Raw genomic sequence first — 23265 nt, forward strand, 5'->3', positions numbered from 1 at the left:
CTATTGGGACACATTTTTGGATGAGCTGGTTTCAAAACGAATATGCTCTTCTTTTTTTCCTTCTTTTCTTTTCAGAAAATAACCTGTATGGAGAAAACGGTAGCATTGTTATTTATGAGGCAAACTACCGCGACCAAAATACAGAACACGTCACTTCCAACATTAAATCTCCATGGCAACATCGCAACCAACGTCACATCTGTAACTCCACAGCTGTCGAACGTCAACACGAATCACTACTCATGTCACGTGTTTATCCTGGGCGGTTCTTAAACTCTCCGTTACATGACCGTTGTCATTTCTTCTTGGTGCAGAGCATAAATCATCCGTGGTATGTGACGGTCCAAACACAACGATCATCAATTTAATCGGCACGAGGTAAAGCAAAAAGAGCAAAGTAATCAAAGGGAAAGGAAATATTTCCGAAGATTTGTTTCCAGAGGACTCTTGCTCGCGGTAGCAAATAGAGAGCACGAACAGTGGGTTTGCGTTGTTTCTAGCAAAGCTAGCTCACAGACCGTCCTGCATTCCTGTCTCTGGGTCGTGTGCATGCTGTTGTGATTCGCATTGGCAAACAACCGAATAAAAAATATGAAACAACACAACCGCAAACAACCCTTGTTCCTGGCGTTCATCACGTTTTTAGGTGAGTATAGATGCTAGATGGGCACAATAAATACAATGAATCTAACGCGAATACACCAGAATTCGGTCCTCTAACCTATTTTAACCTCGTTTGCTGGTTTATGTAAACGTGTAAAGCTGGTTCTTCGTTTGCCCTTTGACTTGCATTGCCCTATGTTACAGGTCGATGCGGGTCCAGACTGAGTTGTTTGTCTTGCTTAGTGGCTGTCGTGCATGACGAAGTCAAGCGGTGCATGTGCGCTTTTGTGGCAATGGGCCCCTCACGTGATTCCAAAAGTGCTGTGACAGTGATAAAAAAATTAAAAAACTGGATTCATTATGACCTGTATCATTATTGATGTCACTGCACTCGGTTGTTTTGTTTATTACATTCTATGCTTGTTTCTTGGCAAGTAACCGATTTAGTGCTTTGGGCAATAAGCTGGGAGTCATGTGCTGTAGAAGGCCATGCTATTAGATTGCAGTAACATGTGTACAGCCTGTCCTTTGTAATCTTCTCTTTGTAGGACAAACTGGGCCTAAATGTAATCTAAATGGGTACAGGCAACTAATATAATGTCAAAATATTGTGGAAATTGATTGTCTATTTGTCTGAGGTAATAAGTGAGACAGAAAAATAAATTATCGATACAGACGAACCAATGATTTACCGGGGACATTTTACAGATCAATAATAACTATAAATTAGTTATTTTTCTTCGGGAGTAGGTCAGCTTTAATATTGCAGCTTGTGGCTTCTATCAATGTAATTGTCCATTTCCAATCCCCCTATTTTTTTTTAAGTGTAGGCACATTTTTAAATGTTTTATTAAATATATTTTACTAATTTATTCTCCCTATCCCTACCACCCCTCCCCTAATTGGAGTAAACTAATGGCCAACAATACTTAGGCTTCTACGTCCAGCTGATACATACTGTATACATTTTACTGACAGTATATTTTACACTTTTTTTTTTTGTAGTTGCCCTCAACCCCTCCTATCTATATCTGAAAACCATCCAGCTTTGATTTCTAGTGGCCATATATTTTTCTGACTGTTTCACAAAAGTTCTGAACCTTTCTATGCTCATAGTTTCTACATATTTTAAATTAAAGATGAACATTTTTGTTAAGAGTATTATTTCATTGATTGATTTATGGCTTTAAGTCAAACAGCAGAAATATTTGCAGCGTTTAACTCCAGGTAAATGTTGCAATTCTTCAGCCATTCATGAATGTGCATCCATAAACAAGCTACATAAGGCCAGTACCAAAACAAGTGATCTAATGCAAGCTGTATGGTGCAGCGGTCTATTTTTGGTGCTTAAATTACATGGGTATACTTTAATCACAATTTTCTTTAATCAGTTTTGGTCTTTAATGCAGGGCTGACAGACAAGTTCCTTACCTTCTACCCCTTCCACTTGCCGCCTCCATTTTTGCAGTAATGCTGCAATTTTGGATAGAGCAGGCATTTCCATATATTTCTGTTAGCCACATGTGACTCCACCAGTTCTATTTATTACAGAATTTGAAAGATATCTTTTATATATTTTTTGTTTTATTATCAATTAGTTTGTTTAATATTTATTGTAATATTTGTTTTCTTTTCTGGTGGATTATACTAAAATTGCAATCAGCTTGTTTTAAATATAGCAATATTTTTTGGGATTTAATTTAAGTAACCAAAAGTGAGATGTAAACACTGAAGGGAAAAAGGCCATTCTGGAACACGGGGTGAGCCATTCTTACAAATCTGCTAGAGAACCAGTTCAGATTTAAGTATAGCTTTTGTATGACTGAAGTCTTTAGTAAGTGGTCCAATATGCTTTAATATTTTCTGCCCTCCAAATCCATATTCATTACATAAATAGGCCTGTTCAATTTTCTGGCTTGGCGTTCCAAATAAAGTGGAATATCTTTTGCTCATATAATAAATAAAATATTTAGGTGTAGGCAAAGCCATAAGTAAATAGTTAATCAGGGTGATGTTTTCCACAAATAGACTTTTACTAGAGGAATGTGGAGTTTGAAATTAAATAAGTCTGCTAATATGGGCTATTGCCAACAGGACAATTGATAGCCACAACATTCAAAGTAGTAGTAGTTTTAAGGGCAATATAAAAATAATTACTGTTGTGTTTGTCAATTTATCGTGATATGGATTTGTCTATATTGCCCAGCTCTAAACTTAATTGTCCTCAAGTTGCTGAATATTTTTTGCATTTTAGCCTAAAGTTTCCTCCTCTATTCCTACAAAAGCGAGGTAGTGGTGACAGTTCACTAGTATTTTCCTCTGCACAGGGAGATAGACTGACATTGGCCAAAGAGAATGTGAGTGATGACATCACCAATGATGTAGCCTTGGAAGCCACATGAAGCTAATAGTGATGAATGTGACCGTATTTTAGAATTATTTTTTTCAAATGAACCAAGCAGAACAGATGCTTCTTCATTCCAATGGTTCTTTAAAAAAAAACACTTGTGTGAGTCAAGGGTTTCACATTTTGGGGAATATTCAGAGGTGGAAACTTTCTGTGGGAATTAACAGGAATATATGTATGTTTTTTGTATAGGATATATTTACCATATGGAGACTATCATGTGGAGACAAACATGAACCTTTTACCTTGTCATAAGTAAACAATTTCAAATGATTTAAATCCTTCCAATAGAAATAAAAAACATTTGGTTCTGAATTGAATTTGAATTGAGTTGACTCTTCACATGATTTCTCTGAACAAAAGATAAGGAATATTGAATGATCCATCGCATCTCCCAAAAACATTTAACATCTGAAAATAAAGCTTTGGTTGTTTTCCTCAGGCTTCTCCCTGGACTTCCTCAATGTCCACCTCTTGAACATCAGACTCTGGGGTCTCATCTTCATTGTCACTTTCCAACCTTGAGGATGGATTGTTGTCAGGCTCAAAAAGCCTCAAGTTTGCCCGGATGGCCACCAATTTTTCAAGCCTTGTATTGGTCAGCCTGTTGCGTGCTTTGGTGTGTGTTCCCAAACAAGGACCAGTTGTGCTCTGAGGCGGGTGATGTTGGTGGGATTTGGAGGATGATGGAGGCAACAGGGGAAAGATCCAAAGTCCCTTCCACCAGGTGACTGATGAGAATGTTGGCATGACTGCCATATTGCATCTTCATCCCAAAGCCCTTGCTTGGAAGTGTACTTCGCCAGACTGCCGAGAACCTTGCCCTCATCCAGGCCAAGGTGGCGAGACACGGAAGTGTTGACACCACAGGCCTAGTTTCTCTGCACCAGAGAGGATGCTCTTGCTAGCATACTTGGGGTCCAACATGTACGCTGTGGCGTGTATGGGCTTCAGGCAGAAGTCTTCATGCTTTTTGATGTATTTCAGAACTGCAGTTTCCTCTGCTTGGCGCAACAGTGAAGTGGGCAGGGCAGTATGGATTTCTTCTCTTACATCTGCAAGCAGAGTCTGAACATCAGACAGGATGGCATTGTCACCCTCAATCGCTGCAATGGCCACTGCTATAGGTTTCAGGCTGCTTACCACTCTCTCCCAAAATACATCATCCAGAAGGATCCTCTTGATGGGGCTGTCCATATCGGCAGACTGCGATATGGCCATTTCTTGGAGACTCCTTCCCCACCCAAGGGGGGTTGCTGGGCAGCATCAATGTGGTGCTCTTATTCTTCTCACTTTGCTTGGTGAGGTAGATTGCTGGAATAACTTGACCCTTCACATACCTAACCATTTGCTTGGCTGTCTTGTAGATTGTATCCATTGTTTTCAGTGCCATGATGTCCTTTAGGAGCACCTTCAATGCAGGAGCAGCAGAGCCAATGGGAGTGATGTGAGGGTAGGACTCCTCCAAGCAGCCTTCATGTTCGCAGTATTGTCTGTCACCAGTGCAAATACCTTCTGTGGTCCAAGGTCATTGACTGCCTTAAGCTCATCTGCAATGTAGAGACCAGTGTGTCTGTTGTCCCTTCTCTGTGCTCTTGTAGAATACTGGTTGAGGGGTGGCGATTATGTAGTTAATTATTCCTTGCCCAAGAACATTCGACCACCCATCAGAGATGTTTGCAATAAAGTTTGCTTTCTCTGATTTGCTTGACCTTCACTTGAACTCTGCATCCAGCAAATTACTAGATAAAGCATGTCTGATTGGAGGGGTGTATGGAGGGGTCTCTTCCAATACACATTGCCTGTGAGCATCGGGTGAACCAGTTGCATACACAGCTCGAGCAAGACCTTAATCAGCATTTCTCTGACTACGTTCCTCCATTGAGTCAACTTCTGATTCCAGGAGGACCACGAGCTGTTGCTATCGATAAGGTGTCTGATTCTTCATTTTCACCTTGAATAGAAGTAGAGGGACTTTTGTCAGAGGTTGCTTGTTGTGAGCATTGAGGAAACTTTATGCCCTTGGCCAGATGATTCTGCATCTTTGTTGCATTCTTCACATATGATTTGGCACAGTATTTGCAAATGTACACAGCGTTACCTTCTACATTAGCTGCAGTGAAATGTCTCCACACATCCGATCGTGCCAGTGCCATTTTCCTGTAAAGATTAGTAAAAAAAAAAAACCTATTCCATGTATAGATAAATGGTTAAGCAGTTAGATTATACAACTCCTTTGTAAGATACATTTTAAAATGAAACATGTGTGGAAAGAGGTGAATTATCACTCCTCGGGGGGCTCAAGCAAGCAAAAAACCACATGGTAGCAAAAACTAGCTTGCAGAAATTGTTAGAAATGATTAAAACACACTTTCCTGTAGGCTACTATTTACTAGTTAACAAAATCATGCATGTCATAAAATATATATTTCACCCCACCCAGTATTGTAATCAAAACTTACCAGAAGGCATGTAGTCCTTGGCTCAGTGTAGTAGTATGGGCTCAATAGCATCTCATTAGTGTGCAAGATCTGGAGAATCAGCTGATGGAAGAATGCATGCAGAGAGTTGCAATTGCATTGAATTGGGGATAGTGTTACTAAAATATGCCACAAGAACTAGAATCCCTGTTAAGCCAACTTTTAAAAAAATAATAATTTAAGCAAAATTCCCAGGCTTAACTTCAATGGAAATTTACTGTAAAGTTTCCAACCCTTTGCAACCCTAAAGCGCTTGGAATTTGACTGCAAAATAAACAGAACCAGTGTTTTGTTACCACCCAGTTTTAAGCCAACCCATTAAAGGAATTAGCCACAATATTACTCCAAAGTTACTGACCTACTCAATGGGTGCATCTCAAGTGTCTCACTTCATCTCCTCATATCTGATAACGCATGATAGGTGAAAGCAACATTATGGCGTTGAATGCCTCCAGAGGTTGCTTGTCTAGTTCTTTCACATCTATACAGATAGAGGACAACACTCAAGACTATTGAGATGTACCCTGTGAGACCTAACCACCAGCTAGCTGAGGATCGGACCGAGCTGTATCTTTTTTTCTATCCATGCATGTACTCTGATTGTAGACTGGCATTGGCTGTTTGACTTTATTGACTTATTGTTACATTACAGTGGTCACGTTGCATCAGAGCTTTGCTGCCACTGACGTCCCGCCCACTGCTGCTGCCCCTCAAACCACGGCTCCGCCTCCTGCGCCCCCAGCCCGGCCTGAGAGGGGCAACTACACTGTAACCAACGGCAATGGGACCGTCTGTCTGATGGCCCGCATGGGACTGCAGCTCAACATCCGCTTCAGCTCTGCCTCTCTCAATAATGTACACACGCGGACACAGACTTGCACATACTTGCAGCCCAGGCACTCTCTCGCACCCTCACACTAACTTGTGTCTTGTCCTGTGTGTGCAGACTGTGCAAGACGTGTTGAACCTCCAGCCCAACGTGACTAAGAGCTCAGGGTCATGTGACTCAGACAGTGCCACCCTGCTGCTGATGGCTGAGGAGAAAACCAACCTCACCTTCGTTTTCTCCCTGGTCAGAGCGCTCTACCTTTTTTTTAGCTTCTCTTTACTTTGTTTTTCTCATCTTTGGCTGTACCATTCACCTCTTACCAGACACACACTCACTAACACGTGAACACACACAGAGCGAGGCAGAGTAAACCCACAGAATAGATATGCCCTGGTGCCTGGTGTTACCAGTAGGAATGTCGTGTGTAGGAGGAATGGAGGTGATGGATGGCAGACCACTGATCTCTACATGACCTGATTAACCTGCACACACACTTTAACATAGGAATACACACATACTGAAACAACACGCAAATAAACACAGGAAAACATTCTGGGAATTGATTTGTTTACTCATATCAGTACATGCTTAAGGTAGTCTTCTGTATCAGTAGTACAAACCTTTCTGCACTAACACCTGACTGCCACAAGATGGAGCCTAATGAACAAGCAGCGAACAGGCACTCGTGATTTATTTTGTTCCATCCTGGTTTAAATGGAGTGGGTTTGGCTCTGTAATCCTGTGTATGTGTTTGATGTACATACCGTGTCTCGTCATTGGTTCTCTTGTCTGCAGAATGCCACATCCAGTAAGTACCACCTGAGTGGAGTGACTCTGTCTGCAGCCTGGCCGGACATGAGTGGTGAGTCTGGATCCATAGTTCACCAATCAATGGATCATCTCTGCAGCATATAATATAGTGAATAATACATGATCCATCTATCCTCTTAACCTCCATCTGCAGTTTTTCCAGTGTTGAACCCTTCTATAATCCTCCCTTTCCCACAATCCATCCCCCACCTGGTCCTACTGTAACTTCTTGTCCTTATCCCCCCCCCCTCTTTTCTTCCTCTTTTCCATTCTGCCTGTTTTCTCTTCCCTTTCTCACCCCACCTATAACCTCACTGTCTCTCCAGAGCCCTTCTCAGCCAGTAACAGTAGTCTGGACTACCTGCGTGGTACCCTGGGGCGTAGTTACATGTGTCGTGAGGAGCAGACTCTGGCTGTGGCTGTGAACTTCTCTCTCAACACCTTCCAGCTGCAGGTGCAGCCCTTCGGCCTAACCGGGGACCAGTTTGGAGCAGGTACTATACTGGGTGTTACTATGGGACTTATTTCAGGAAAGTGGTTATCCAAAGTTCTGAGATTGGAGTAATAGATGGTCACTAATTCAACTCTTGCTTTTTGTCTTTCCATTTTTTTCCACCTGTCTCTCACCTGCTCTTTTCTTTCTCTCCATTGGGGTCTCTCCTCTCTCAATCTCTCCAGCGGAGGAGTGTCAGCTGGATGAGGATGACATGTTGATCCCCATCATCGTGGGCACTGCGCTGGCCAGCCTGGTCCTCATCGTCCTTGTGGCCTACCTTATCGGCAGGAAGAGGAGCCACGCCGGGTACCAGACTATCTGAGATTACTTCATGTCAATTGACCCCCCCCCACCCGATTGACTGAACCTCACTCCGACCCTCAACTGAACTTCCCCAACCCCATTCAGTTGGTCTTACCGTAGAATCCTTGCTGCCACCTCCTCCCCTTTGTACTCACTTACTCCACGTTTGGTCTCCATGGGGTTGATTTGCACTTTCAGAACTGAACTGCTCCTTTGTATGCTGACAGATTGTAGTGACATAACGAAACATTCGACACAGTCACTCAACACTGCAGGAGGGGATGGTGTGGTGGCGTGATAACCATATGCTGAATTATAATCCACACTCTGCGTAGCCTAAGGTATTTTTATCATGCTTACGTTTTACTGGTGTCTGACATGGGAATTCTGAGGGATTGTTTGTTTACAAGCATTGCTGCTGCTGTTTTCAATGGCTTTTTCTGTTTTTGATGGTGGCCATTGTCAGTCACATAATAGGTCACTGTTACTCTTGTGTGAAGGGAATATTATGACTGTAGCTGGCTGCTCCCCTCTCTCAACCAATGAAAGTTAACTTGTTGCATAATGTTTGCAACATCCATTGAATATGGAGTTGATTGAAGTTGCCTCTAACCGCTGGTCCAGGGTCAGATATTTTTGTATCGTGTTTGTTAGGAGCTGAATAATCTGACCGTAGATCTGTGGTTAGGGGCTTAGCTTGGGACCGGAGGTCAGCTGTAGATTGGGAATGGTAGTGTTTGTCAATCCATAGGGGCACATTTTGTTTACTTTGGGTTCCCCTCGGAATGGATTGAGGAACAAGGATGAAGGTAATTGGATGGTAAAGCAGTTGTCTGCAGAGAGAGGGACTCATTAATTTATGGTGATCAAAGTCCACAAACCACCCTATAACCCCTAAATAACTTGGAATTGGAGTCTGATTAGTATATTTGCGGGGCTAGAGGTTGTTTCTGGACCAGGCCTCAGATTTTTTTTCAATGATTCTAAGAGGGAATGTGAAACTGAATTGACAGAACGAGCATCACACGCTACACTAGAATGATGGGACGTGGTGGGCGTGTGCTCCACTTAGACATTGGTATTACAGCGCACTGTACCATGGCTGTTATGAAACATGACTACCATGTTACTACCTAATTGATTATGTGCCAATTCTTTCCCCGTAGCAGTGACTTAAACCTGGTTTTATGAATACTGGTACTACCAATTATAGTTACATTAAGGCTACTTTTTTTGTTGGTACTTCCAGTGATTATATTAAGGGGAGATAAGTAAAATGACATGGTGCTCACAAAGGCCGAATACTAGTTTAAAATGTAACCGGACATTTAAGTGAATAGTTATAGGTTTTCTCAAGTTAGGATTCAGGCGATTATAGTTAGAACAATAAGGGAGTTGGCGTTACTGTCCATAGTACAACACCATTTGAGAGGAATACTACATCTTAAATGCCTGTGCCAAATGGAATCTGTGCCTCCCCACTTGCAAGAAGGATGGGATCTATGCCAATGTTATAGTTTCTCTCAGTTATGTCTCAAATTACACCCTATTCCCCATGTAGTGCACATCTTCTTTGGGGATATACCCTTTCTATCTACACAGCATGTGACCTTGTTAGGGACATTCCCTTTGTTGATTTGCCTGGCCTATTGAATGATCTTAGATGATGCATTGTTTGTAGTGAAATGGGGAAGTGAAAAGGATGTGAACTTTCACTCCACCCCTCATTTAGAAGTGTTAATATCCATATGTAGTGATTCAGGGCTGGATTCAATCAGTATCAGAGCGAGATGTTCCCGCGTTTGGAGACTGCATTAACGTAAGCGCTACATGTCAACTCAATCAGCAATTACCTGAGTTTTAACGCGGCTGTTCCGCGATACACATTGGATCCGGCCCTTAAGGTTTAAAAGAGAATGTTTTAATTGTTTTCTAAAAGCGGAGCAAATAAAATAAGAGGTGAGGAATGAGCTCTGTAGTTTGTCTTGGTGTTTGACAGAACCCTTGGTTCTATTGGAACACAAATCAATACATTTTGCTTAAATGTAATCGACAGTAATTAACTTCCAATTTAAGGTTACAGTGAGAGAGCAGCCCTTTGTTGAAAAGAGTCAACTTTGGTCCAATTAAACCAGTCAAATTCCAACTTGAGGTATGATCGCACAGACATGGCATAAATCATACATTGAGTCAATGCAAGATTGTGTGAACTTGTGTGCACTTGCTCACTCTCCCTCATGGATTTTAAAGCATTGGGATGGTGTAAGTATGGTCTAGAGTTATCACATTTTCCTCCCCAGGCAATTCCTGGGTTGGACTGGAATATGGTACCCTTTGGGGAGAAGGGTGGAAAATTTAACTACATCCCCTGACTTCATTTTAGAGTTGACATCTCATTATTTACAACGCTTCTCCACTCTGTCAAACCACAACTTATCATTCCCATGATCCTACCACAGGAAAAGTGCAAGATTACAGTTTAATGCTTTTTACAATACAAATAATATTTGGCTAGATGGGGGTACTACAATCACGCATCTCAAGAGTGATTGCCATGTCATCATATTTGTGGTTCCTGGTCATTTCTCCAAATGTGAAATCTGATCATCTGTAGCTCAACTACAATGAAGATGACCTGGAACAAGCCCAGGATAACCACAGGGTGATTGCCTTAAGAGGTTATTAGTGGTGGAGGAGTGGTCAAGGGCGGAGTCTGGACATCTCAGTCACTATGTGTTCTCGGCATGTCTCCCTTAGCTTAGTGATGGTTGCCATGGAGAGACTTCCTGGTTCCCTGAAGATTTCCTGTCAATATCAAGAAAAGGAGAAAGGCCAGAGTTCACCGGTGAAGTTGTCAATAGATGCTGATCTAAAGTCTCTCGCATTTCCTTACTCATGGTTAAAGATGCACTTCAGCTATTTTTGACCTTTTCCTGTTAAATGATATCCCAAGTATAAATTGTGATGTACACAGACTTGAGGGTAAAACATGTTTTGGAGCAAGTGTTTTTTAGACTAGTGGTTCCCTGGGAATGCACAAGGTGCAATTTCAAAATTGGATAGTGCATCATCAGTTTCCCTCGTCATGTCAGTCATTGCATACCTTAGAGCTATTTATAACTCGTCAAATGTCCAGATCAACTAGCCCATGTCAGCTAACATTTTTGAGCTAGATTTTTTAGCCCATAGATTGTAGTGGGACAGGAACAGTTTGTGTCAGGAACAGTGCTTGTGCCCATAGAAATAGACGTGGCGGGCACGAGATGTTCCTCAATTCTGGAAGGGGGCCCGAGTGAAAATGTTTGAGAACCCCTGTTTTAGACCAACTTCACTCCTCCCCCTTGCTTGTGGGAACAATAGACAAGCAATACAGGTCAAAAGAGGAAAGGCTCACACACACACCCCCCCCTACTTATGCAATGTTATACCTGGACCACCTATTGAGATGTGCCTTTTGTCCAGTGCAGTCAAAAAATGTGATTTTTCCTGTGTTTTATTTATACATTTCCACATTATGAGGTTATAATAATACTGAGGAATTGTGAAACATAAATGCCCTTTTCGTGCAAGAGCTGTTTGAACAGACTGCCTGAAAGTTTAGCCTGTTTTGGTGGGATGGCGTTTTGGCATGCCTGGTGACATCACCAGGTGGTAAATTAGTTAACAGACCAATAAGAAAGAGTTCCAAACCGCTCTGCCAATAACAGCTGGCTTTAAGTTTTCCCCTCCCAGATAGTCCTAGCAAAATTATCGTTTGAGAAATTAGTCTTCGCTAAGAAGCTTTTTGACCATGTTAATTGAAAACAATCACAGTAGGGTACCTAATTGTCACCCGGCTGCATTTGACATTAAGGTTAGGAACAGACCCTAGACCTTTGCCTAAGGTTACTTCTCTTCTGGAGTAGCTTACCTGCATGAAGGTGTGGCAGTCGTATGTGAAGGCTCCCTGGGTGATCAGTTTGAAGCGCTCACACACCTCGACCATGGAGCGGGCCTGCAGGATCTCAGCCTGGTGGTGGAGGATCAGAGTCAGGGCCACGCGGAACAGGATCTTAGAGCCCTCGTAAAACAGGCAGTCCCAGATCCGTAAAACCGTCTAAGAGAAGAAAAAAGACAAGAGAATAATTATCATACAGAGGGTGATGATAGACCCAGACTTTACCAAAACATCCACACACTATCCCAATCCCCTTCACCTCTACAGGCAGGACATCGATGTAGAGGCAGATGAACCATCGGGAGACCACCAGGGTCCACATAACGTTGTGTTGGGCCATGGCCTGCCACACAGCCGGGGCTTTGACCCTCACCAGCTCGCCCAACACCTCCTGGTCCGTCTTCAACCCCAGCATGGCCGGGCTGTAGTAGTCTACAACAAGAACGTGTCAGGTTAATTCAGTCCAGTGTTTGACAAGAGGTTGTGTGTGTGTACATAGATGGCATATATCCTGAAACCTGAGATACATCCTGTGTTTGCTCATGTTGTAATGAGAGCTCGACATACCAACAACAGTCTTACCACAAGCCTCGTGACCATGGCGCTATTCCACATTAGCAGCTCCCAAAATACACAGAAGGGAAAACCTTCAAACAAACAAGTGGGTCTACTACTATGACTATGCAAACCTCACCACGTGTATCCTCTCACACAACCAGACAGACACAACAGGAGCGTGTGGGACTAACCAGAGAGTATTCTTCCCAACAAAGAGTCCATGAGCCAGAAGGACTTCTCTTCATCCTTAGTGATGATGATGAGGTAGCCTGCAATGAAGTTCATACCCTAGAGTAGAGAAAAACAATAACTCCCTTCACACACAAACAGAAACTTGTGCACACATGGTGTGTACCCACAATGCACACACTTTAGAGGACAGGTGAGGTATAGGCAGTTATTACAGCCACAGGGGACAGAACAGGTACACATGGAAGAGGCGACAGTGGACGTATTGTACACACGTTAGGTAAACAAAGGTAAGCAAGACTGACACAGGAGACCGGTGAGATCCATCCAACAGATGATTTATAGTAGCTATAAGGCCCAGTACCTGGCAGTATCCCACAGCCTGGTTGTGGTGTCCATACGCCAGCAGCACATTGTACAGGGCCTTCTGCAGACAGGGCTCTGAGCTGTTCCGGAACTGCACGTTGTCAGGGAACGTTCTGTGCATGTCTGGCGAGACAGGGCACTCCGCCATCAGCCAATCATAGTAAAGGAACAATCAGGGTCTTGTTCATTAGACAGCAATTCTGTTTTCTGTTGCAAGATGCAAGAGAGCGATTACACGCCAGCAGGAGCGGAAAATATCTTCGGTATCTCAGATTGTTCTGGAAATTCTCACATAGAAACTCCATTGGGAAGAAGGATGTTTGAAATGCTTTTTATACATTTATCACATTTTTTTAAAGTTCATGATAAAAGTGGCCATTTTGGGCCCTTTTTAACCTGTACATGTCTCCTGTAAGACCCGATCTGTGAACCGTATTTGATATAGACATCTTGGTGTCATTATACTCCTTATAATGTGCTCTGAAATATGGAGTAGGTCTTGATTCTGAAATATAAATTTACACATTAAACTAATATCTCAAAACTACCATTTTTTGATTTTGTTCATTTTAAGACAGATTGTTTGGAACAATATACTCTACAAGTACATCACAATTCCAGAGTGGGCTCTTTGCTACTTCTGAAGGTATAATACATTTTATGAGCGCCACCAACACAGTGAATGGGAAAATGGATTCAAAGGGAACTCCATTTGCTGGTGACTGAAATTGCAATCCTAAAGGAGGGTTGTGACCTTCGTTAATGACCTATAATGTCAATTGCAATGAATAAAATAGGGAATATCATAAAAAGTACCATATTGAATAAATGTGAATGAATGTGAAAATGTGTATTTCATAATGACGACATACTCCATATTTGGGAGCACACTATAAGGAGTATAAATGCCTGTATCATTTATGGTTCACAGAACATAGGGTCTTATAGGAAGAGTGTATAGGTCTAAAAAGGGCCTAAAATGGCCCAATTTCATCATGAAATTTGTGATACAAATGTAAAAAGCATGGTAAACATCCTTCCTAGAAAACAGAAAGGAAAATGCAGCACACTGCTGCTCATGCCATTAAGTTCCTATTTAACAATTGCCAGAACAATCAGATTCCAAAAATATTTTCCACCCCTGCTGGCGTGGAATTGCCCATAAAACATTTTATATTGCTTACAGTACCTATCCTGACGGTCTCCTCCAGCTTGGCATCGTGCTGCTGCTCGGTACCCAGCAGAGAGTGGTAGTACCCTGGGTTATTTTCCAGTTGCTCCTGGGCCCCGCTGGCTGCCATCCAGATCTGGGCCCGGTGCTCGTTGGGCACACCCTTACGCACGTACCGCTTCACTAAGAGAACCGAAACCATGACTACAGTCAAAACTCAGAATTCAAATATAGAATGACAATTCTTATTCAATATATGTATGTGTTGATTCCCTGTCTGTGTGATATATATATATTATATATGTTATATATATATATATAATATATATATATAATATATATATATATCTGTGTGTGTGTGTGCATCACACCTTTCAGGTTCTTCTCCACGTGGACTTTCCCCTGTAGGAGTTTAGACCACTTGATGGACCTTCTGGTGAGCACGGCTACATACTCAGCCATCATCTTCTCATAGGACTCATAACCCTCAGGCATCTCAAACCCATACGAGTCCACCCTAGAGAGATAAAGCAGGGTCAGTCTGAGAATACACACCCACAGAAAAAAAACTATGGATCTATATGACCCACATTCTAGACCCAGTAGACTGCATTGATCACAGAGGGATGTCAGTGTGGGTTGAAAGCCTGGAACTGTTATAGCATAGTGACAGTCAGGTGACATGACATTGGCCAAGCTTTAGCTACAATAACCTGAGCTAGGTGGTTGGGATTACTGTGACAGGTAGCTGGGATCAGATGACATGCTGTTCAATCAACCAGTGTGAAATTACAACCCTAGAGGTTGAAACTGCATATCAAAAACCAAGCCAAAAGAAGGAAGATGAAGACAAGTTCAAACATCCCAAACAGACATAACATGCAATAAAACAAAAAGGTAGAGGTTTCACAATTGTGTACTTAATGGCAATTCAGCTGGTAAATGCAAACTTTGTGACATACTGTAGACAGCAAAGTAAAAGCCAGATGACAGGCCCTACACTAAAAGCCCACCTGGTTAATTATTGTCATGCCATGACGTTGTCACCTGATACACAACTTCATGACAGATGCTGTATAACTTTTCATTGCTTGTAATAATCACGGATAAGTCGGAGACAAATAAATGTATGATACTCATCATTGCAACAACACAAAAATCACACAAGGAAATGTCAAAACTGTTAGGGCCCTACCTGTCATTCGCATTGGTGCTGTTGTTCAGGTGAAGCTGGGAAGTGATCGAGATGTTACCGTTCGTTTCACTCTCCATAGCTTGTAGCCTACTCCTCCGAATTGTCGGTAAAATGTGAAAACGTGACACCCACTCTCGAACTTAAGTTTCTGATCCACCAACTCCAATAGTTGCAGTCACATCAGAAAGTCATAGACTACTATCATTCATTGCCAGCTGCCAGTCAGCAGGAGCAAAAAAAACGACGGACTTGTAACGACACGGATGCTCAAAGGTTAATCAGGAGCAAGCCATGTCACGAAACAACTTGCAGGCTAATGTGAAATGAAATATCTTGCCATAAAATGTTGAAACAAAAAACATGGAAAAGTCCATTAATCTACTACCGCTCTTCAGCCCATATATGAATACGATTCCTCTCCCCTATCTCGCCAATGATTAATCAGGAGGCGGGACTTGTTTTGTAAACCTCCCCCACCTCAGGTATATCCATTCAGTAAACTCTACATTCAGCCCACTTGGCTTATAGTCCAATAGCGTGCAACTGCAGGCCGCAAATTCATGTCTAAATAGTGCTTGTTTCGCTTTCCATCCTCAATGGTCTCCTTGGTTCTATCAAGCCATGACAGCAACAGATGCCACTTTTGTGCCTTCATGTCAGTGTTGTGTATTTATTTACTCACAAAAGACAAACCTACTTTCCACTCTCCAGTAGCCTAGACTAATGTTCAACAGTTGATCAAACAAAATAAACATTGCATTCTGGGTGTATAAGAGTTGTGGATTCCCCTAATGGTTAAGCTTAGGGTTTGTAAAAGGTAGGCTAAGCAGATCATAGATATGTGCCTAAGAGCAACATTGGGATGGTGATAACATCCATAGCAAATGTAATATGTTGGTTAAACATTACACAAGTAACAATGCCAACAATACAGTATCTGTTCATTCCCTCCATCAGTATAGTAACCTGCCATTAGTCCAAATTCTAGTCTTGTCCTACAACAGAGAATGTATGTTCTAATCTACACAATACAGTAGGTTATATTGGAGTGTTCTGGGACATTTTCAACCTGCATAAGGCCCTTGTGTGATGTGTAAATGAAGCTCAGGTGCTTGTGGAGGAGGAAGACAGTATTAGAGGGCAACAGCTAATTGGACTGGGTCTTAAATAATCATGATGCAGTGTGTGTGGTGCGTAACTTGAGTCTGCTGGGGTGGATGTGTTCAGAAGGAATGTGTTCAGTAGGTGAAACATTTTGCAAATAGCAAGAGAGACACTTAAAACATGAGACTGAATCATCACATTACAGCAGAACAGCCTCTTAATGTCTGATAAAAACATGCTTTATTCAATATTCCTTTCCAAACTAACAATACCTGTGTGATTAGTGAATGACAAAGTGTAAATAAATGCGTGTCACAAAGGCATTAATACTAAAATGGATGGGCAGCAGGGACCTTTTCAACACACGTAAGCACTGTCCAAAGCGCTCCCTCTCGCACACACATCATGCATGACAAACAGTGCCCCCCAGTGACTGCTTGGTGGTTCCGTTTTTGGGGTGTTTAAATTACGTAATGCAGAAGCGCACAATTCACAGTCATTGAGGTCCACAGTCCTGCTGGTCTTTTGTGCCTACACTTAATTGACAAATTAGTGTCATTAATTGGCCTGCAGACACTGCATTACATTTGTTTTATCCAAACCTCCAAAACAACAGAACAGTATTTCAGTCTTTGTGGGCCAGAATGAACAGCCTTTCCCTAATATACAGATGTCGAATGGGACAAACATTTAGAGTCATGGTCCATTTACTTAAAATGGCTGAAATGTATTTGTTTAAAACAAATATAACATAGTGAACCAAAAGAAGATTCTAAAACACAGAATGTTGGAATTTTTCCAACCCAAACGTTGAAATAAAATAATGACTTGGTACACACCAGACCTAAAATTCTATCAAATGTTATTGAGGCATCATATACCAGATCTTTTATTTTATTTTTAATTTACACAAAAAGATGAATCTCTTATATTCATAAATGTAACTTATTTATATTATTCTTTATATAATTCTCTGTACATACTGTTTTAAAAGACAGTATAATATATACAGTATATAAGTAACAGTTTTGTTGACGCTGGTGTTGTTAGAAACAAGACCTGTTCTGAACAGTCCCCTCAGAGCCCTGCGTGCCACACAAAGCTAACTAACAAGGATCAACCCCAAAAACACACATTTTTTCACACTTGTAAATTCAAATTCTCAGAGCTGCAAGAGAGAGAGAGCGAGACTGTGCCAGGGGAGGAATCTCTCCTTTTCTCCTCTTCACTGGAATACTGAGATTCCAAAGGGAGCGTTGCCTGGAACACTGATATCCCCAAGGCCTCTTCCCAGCTGGCCCTCAGGCTGGGACATGTACTGCCAGCTGGCAATGTGCACGTGGCGACTCCCATCAAACAAGGATAGAAATAAAGCCTTGCTTCCTGTGTTTTCCTCTCACTCTTCCCTCATAGGTTGGTTACCTGATAGTTGTGCAGTGTCACGGATTCAAGTGTTTCTCTGTTTCCTCTTAAAAAGTTTTTTTTTTTTTTTTTTTAATCCAACAAAGTCAATGAAGAGGAACCAAAGTTCAGTCCCCCTTTCAAGAGCTGGGTTGTTAGTAGTGGGTTTTGCGTTTGGATCCTGTTACGATCGGCCGGGCGAATTCCACAAAATCGTCTATGAGAACTGGCCACGCCCCTGACAGGAAGGAGACGTATGATTAGCGGTCACTTTATTGACTCTCTTAATCCATCGCTTGGATGGAAGTTACCCTTAGCCCAGACCTCAAAACAGCTGACTCCCTCTACATCCTAACTGTAGGCATGGGGGGAGAACAAAACTGACCTTAAATCAGTGTCTCATCTTAAGCAGTGGTCACTGGTCACCAAACCTGGTCCAGGAGAGCTGCAGGGTCTACGGGCTTTTGTTTCAGCCTAGTACTGAATCACCTGATTCAACTCATTTACGGCTCATCACAAACTTGATTAGCTGAATCAGGTGTGTTTGTGCTGAGCTGGAACAAAAGCCTGCCCACTCAGTAGCTTTCCAGGACCAGGTTTGATGACTACTGCAGTCTGTCATTGTGTATATTCAGTTGAGAGCAACATTCAGTGTATTGCACTTTTGCAAACAGCAATGAACCATGACTACTCTGTACCCTACTGAATACACTCCAGGTAACCACAGGTTTTAAACTCACCCTCCTCGTCGTAATTTGACATGTCGTCTGCGATTATGTTGCCAAAATCCAAGAGTAGGTTCCATGTGTCTTTGGGAATCGACCGTTTGTGGTGTTCCTATATAAAACACGAGAAAACAAAAGTGGGAAAAGCGCACAAGCAGAAAACAAGACACAGGATGTACATAGCAAGCAAGGAGTCCAGCTCAAAATGTAATGTTAGATTGGGATGCATAACATTACTCACTCACCAATAAGAACCTGTTCCAGAGGTCCAGGAACTTAAAGCGGCCTGTCAGTACCAGGTTCCAGTAGGCCACAGCCATCTCTAGATCTAAAACACAGCCAGAGTTACACCTTGTTATCTCACTATAGTTTAATCAAATGTGTTCACACTGAGTTGAAACAAAAGCCTGCACACCCTCAGGTGTCCTCCGGACTGGAGTTAAGAAACACTGATGTAACTCCAATAACTCTTGTGAACACTAATGTAACTAACTTTCATCTGTGCTTACCTAAACCCTTCTGTCCAGGGTTCTTGGCGAAGTTGAATGTGAACTGGTAGAAGTCCTTGAACTTGCCACTGTCTTTAAGCTCCTGTTCTAACCTGGGAAGAAGAGCCTTCAACTTCTCTGGGCTGTCGCACCTTGAGAGAAGATAAATACAGTGGGCAAGTAAATGGATCTCAATCAAAAACACAAACCTCTTCTAATCCAGTGGTTCCTAAACTGTTCTTGTGCTATGATCTGTTACCCATCCATTGGGTTCCCCAGGGCAGTGTTTGGTAGGCACAAAACAGGATAACCTTTAGTAGCAAACCTTGTCCAATAAGAACACTTATTTTCAATTTCCATTTAAAAACATGTTCCTGTTCTGTACCTACTAAATAAGACCCAGAGCTAACCTACGCTGACTTGGCATCACACAAAACATAAGACACACAGTATTAATGCCAAAGTTCAGAGTCTAAATATAGAACTTCTCCCCACCATGTGAACACACTAACAACAAACACCACAATAACATGTACTGGCATTAACCAACAACACACTGTCATGCCACCAAACGAAGCTGCGTCGCAGAGTGATGACTTCACCCCTCGCTCACCCCAGTTCGGACATGCCATCCAGGAACTCCTTCTTGCTGAACTCGCACTGGGTGGCGGCCCGGAACTTCCACGCCACCACCAAGACACTGATGCTGGCCGGGTCCAGGGTGAGGTCATCGCAGAACTGCTGGATGCCATCGATGCCTATCTTATTCTCATCCTGGGGATCTATGGAAATGACATGTATATACAATCATCTTAGGGATTTGAGAAAAACTTACAAATTTCCTCTTTCAAGAAACAGGATAACCAATACAATGCATAACACCACAAATACATACTACACACTAACCCATAACAGATACATAAACTTTGACACACAATCTCCACGGGCTGTATTCCTCTATAACTTCCCCCACTTGCCTTTGTAGCGGTTGTAGAGCTGTTCCAGCTTCTTCTTCTCCACAGGGGTTTTCATTGATTCCTTGTAGTAGAGGTCTGGGTTCTGGAAGTAGTTGTCTGTGGCCACCTCTAGTTTCCAGTCATTCTGGATCAGGCAGTAAGCAGCAGTCTTCTCCCCAGCCTGCGTGAAGGACATGAACTGCCGGACCTTGTCCCTCTGCGAAGACTTCAGCTTATGCTGCACGGAGACAGGACACGGGCTGTCAGATACCGAGAGACCGTGCAGCACCGACAGCAAGACGCACACACACACTGAGACGCACACCAGGATACACAGGGGCACACACACATCCACAGACATTCAGGCCGAGGTCATGTGGACACCAGACATAAGGGTAGGTGGTCACAGACAGACACTCACTTCATATGATGAGATACAAGTCGACAAACAGACAGACAAGCAAACAAGCTTTGGGCGTCCAGTCAACAAGCAAGGCAGACCTAGAACTATTCTGAGAGTGGAGAACGTTGGGTAAGCTCAGAGCACGTGCACCCCAGAAGGCCCCCAGTATATGGGGCGTCTAGTGGAATGTAATGTAACACGAGTAGGGGGATGCCATCAATGGGACCTCACTGCTCAACTGTTCCAGGACGTCCCATGGTCCCAAACACACCATGCTACTGCCAGATATACAGGGGTTATTTCCAACTTTGCAGAGTAAGCACTAAGCAGATTGTGTAATGAAGTGACCAGGTGTGTTCATTTCAAACTGAGTGCATGCACAATTAAACATGTAATGCAGTCCTGCTTGCGTGTTAAAAGTTAAGCATATTTCCATAACTTCGAGACATGCATCTATTTTAATAGACAGTCAACAACTGTAAACGATGATCACCGGGTGTTGGATAACTCTAGACTGATAACTACTTAACTGCCTTCAACAGAGTGAATTTTAGTTCGGTTATAACTACTCTGTTGAGCGTGTGCGTGAAAAGCGACAACTATGATGTTGTTGAGCAAACAAACATCTACCTCGGACGGAAACGTAATCATCAAAAACATGCAACAACAGATCGGGCGTCCATAGGATAACGGGTGTGTGAGAAAACACTATCCGTCCTGCGCGCTCACTGGTCCGGCTTGGCCACCGCCGTCAACCACGACCAACTTCTCAACTTGGAGCGTCTGACTAGCTCGCATTTCCAGACTACCAAAAAGGGAGTCGTAACCAGCTAGCTGCGCGCTGGACGAATGCGGTTCTAGGTCTCAAAATACCACCAACTGACCTTCCTTTCCTTTCCCTGGTAAATACGTTAAGTCAAGTGAAACAGCTCAACAATGGCAATACAGACAGACAGGAGACAGTCCGTGAGCTGCGACGGAACAATTTCTACCTTGCGCAACATGTTATAATCCCAGGGTTCAACATCACAGCAGCGGTTTATGTTTGAGAATCTGTTTATTAATGCCCTCCTTACCTACCATTTTCACACGGCTTTTTACCAATTTGATAGCCAGTCGCTCATTATGCGCTTGCGCGGAAGCTCTGACAGCCCTTGCCTTGTAGAGTTGCACGTCGAGGTCATTTGAGTAAATATCCTACAGATATCACGGGATAACAATGAAACTTTGACAAGTAACACTTGTCGAGTGGACTCGAGTTATGCACAAACCTAGATACGGATGCCACTGTATCAATCAAAAATCTACAAAAGAGAAGGATGACAACTGATCTGGCTACCGATCAGTCACGAAGACTACATATCCCGAAATGCAACGTATGTTTGTTTCGGAAGTAGCTAGCAAGCAAGTCTAAGATCAACAAGTATTTTTCTTATGTGTGCTAAAAACATATTATTAATTTTAAATGTATGTTAGACCCCTTAATACCTATTATTGCTATCATATTAATAAACTTGTCTCGGTGTCAGCATTCAATTTAGCTAAACCACAGTCGTTTATTGGATTAACGTTAGCAATCTAAAAGTTGGAAGTTGAAGGAGCCCTTCTTTATGTACACAAAGCTCATTAGCAGACTGTTCGATTAAAGTACATACCTCAGGTAGGCCTACCGTCGAGGTTGGGGAAATATTGGTCTTTGGGCCAGGGGAAATTGTGTGGGGCTGCAAACCAGACACATTTCCCAATATCCAAGTAAAGCAGACGTCATGAAAGGAGTTGCTTCATGCCTTGAAATCTGATAAGTGAGAAGATCTGATGTGATTGGGGAAAAGACCAATTCGTGGAAAAAAAATATCAGAAATTGGCTGCATGTTTAAAAGCAGGGGTCCCTAGTGGTGCAGTGGTCTAAGGTAATGCATCTTAGTGCAAGAAGCGTCCCTGGTTTGATTCCAGGGTGTATCACATCCGGCTGTGATTGGGAGTCCCATAGGGCGGCGCACAATTGGCCTGGGGTAGGCCGTTATTGTAATAATAATTTGTTCTTAACTGACTTGCCTAGTTAAATAAAGGTTCAATTAAAAATAGATCTAATCAGATTGGCAATAGTAGTCCAAATTTAGCCTACATGCATCTCTCAACAGAAATCTCCCACATAATCTTCTTCTGCAACATTTTATCACAACTGAAATCCATCCACACTATTAAGCATCACTAAATGTGGTTTAGGGCCTATGTTACATGTGTTGCATGTTGTACGTTTTTCTTTTTGTGTGTGTGACTAGCAGGTGAGGTTGGGAGGACACAACTCACATATCTTTCTCTCTATGATTACAGGTTGGAGGGGTTCATGAATGACTGAGCTGGGACTGGGAGGCTCAGTTGAGAAGGGTGTTCTATCTATCACTTAATGAATCAGGGAAAAGGGAAAGGGGGATACCTAGTCAGTTGTACAACTGAATGCATTCAACTGAAATGTGTCTTCCACATTTAACCCAACTCTGAAACAGAGAGGTGCGGGAGACTCCCTTAACTCAACATCCACATCTTCGGTGGAACAGTGGGTTAACTGCCTTGCTCAGGGGCAGAACGACAGATTTGTACCTTGTCAGCTCGGGGATTCAATCCAGCAATCTTTCTGTTACTGGCTCAACGCTCTAACCACTAGGCTGGTTGCGCTGCCATTCTGCTATATATGGTTGTCAGACTGTGTGTTAAAAAAAATCTATGGTTGTTGTGGTGTACGTGGTTATGCTCATAGGATTACTTTTAAAAGCGAGACCTCACCTTCACAATCAACTTCAACATACAGACCATAGGTACAACACTCACATTCAGATGTAATCA

At 42.5% G+C, this 23265-nt stretch overlaps 3 protein-coding genes across 10 annotated transcripts; 1 reads left to right on the forward strand and 2 right to left on the reverse strand.

The window, feature by feature from the left end:
• The first annotated feature begins 253 nt into the window (after positions 1 to 253).
• Positions 254 to 9898, forward strand: lamp1b (lysosomal associated membrane protein 1b). The gene is made up of 6 exons (XM_024389254.2): positions 254 to 646; positions 6143 to 6345; positions 6437 to 6562; positions 7115 to 7181; positions 7456 to 7623; positions 7808 to 9898. The coding sequence occupies exons 1-6, from the start codon at positions 592 to 594 to the stop codon at positions 7945 to 7947; spliced, it is 759 nt and encodes a 252-aa protein (XP_024245022.1). The 5' UTR covers positions 254 to 591; the 3' UTR covers positions 7948 to 9898.
• Positions 9899 to 10393: 495 nt separating this feature from the next.
• Positions 10394 to 15788, reverse strand: LOC112225345 (growth hormone-regulated TBC protein 1-A). Its single transcript, XM_024389244.2, has 8 exons — positions 15345 to 15788; positions 14521 to 14666; positions 14168 to 14332; positions 12977 to 13101; positions 12615 to 12711; positions 12125 to 12297; positions 11839 to 12024; positions 10394 to 10733 (listed from the first exon to the last, which is right to left on the reverse strand). The coding sequence occupies exons 1-8, from the start codon at positions 15419 to 15421 to the stop codon at positions 10629 to 10631; spliced, it is 1074 nt and encodes a 357-aa protein (XP_024245012.1). The 5' UTR covers positions 15422 to 15788; the 3' UTR covers positions 10394 to 10628.
• Positions 15789 to 16660: 872 nt separating this feature from the next.
• LOC112225346 (DCN1-like protein 2) lies at positions 16661 to 22208 on the reverse strand. 8 transcript variants are annotated; one of them, XM_024389246.2, is made up of 7 exons: positions 21151 to 21234; positions 20040 to 20256; positions 19676 to 19844; positions 19084 to 19214; positions 18820 to 18902; positions 18590 to 18686; positions 16661 to 18087 (listed from the first exon to the last, which is right to left on the reverse strand). In XM_024389246.2, the coding sequence occupies exons 1-7, from the start codon at positions 21217 to 21219 to the stop codon at positions 18005 to 18007; spliced, it is 849 nt and encodes a 282-aa protein (XP_024245014.1). In that variant the 5' UTR covers positions 21220 to 21234; the 3' UTR covers positions 16661 to 18004. The 8 variants fall into 8 exon arrangements, with proteins under 8 accessions (XP_024245014.1, XP_024245013.1, XP_024245020.1 ...); XM_024389252.2 differs by lacking the exon at positions 21151 to 21234 and adding an exon at positions 22077 to 22208 and having other exon boundaries at positions 17911 to 18087; XM_024389250.2 differs by lacking the exon at positions 21151 to 21234 and adding an exon at positions 21502 to 21629 and having other exon boundaries at positions 17911 to 18087.
• Between the last annotated feature and the right edge of the window lie 1057 nt (positions 22209 to 23265).

Source organism: Oncorhynchus tshawytscha, linkage group LG26, assembly GCF_018296145.1.
Source record: "Oncorhynchus tshawytscha isolate Ot180627B linkage group LG26, Otsh_v2.0, whole genome shotgun sequence".
Lineage (NCBI taxonomy): Eukaryota > Metazoa > Chordata > Actinopteri > Salmoniformes > Salmonidae > Oncorhynchus > Oncorhynchus tshawytscha.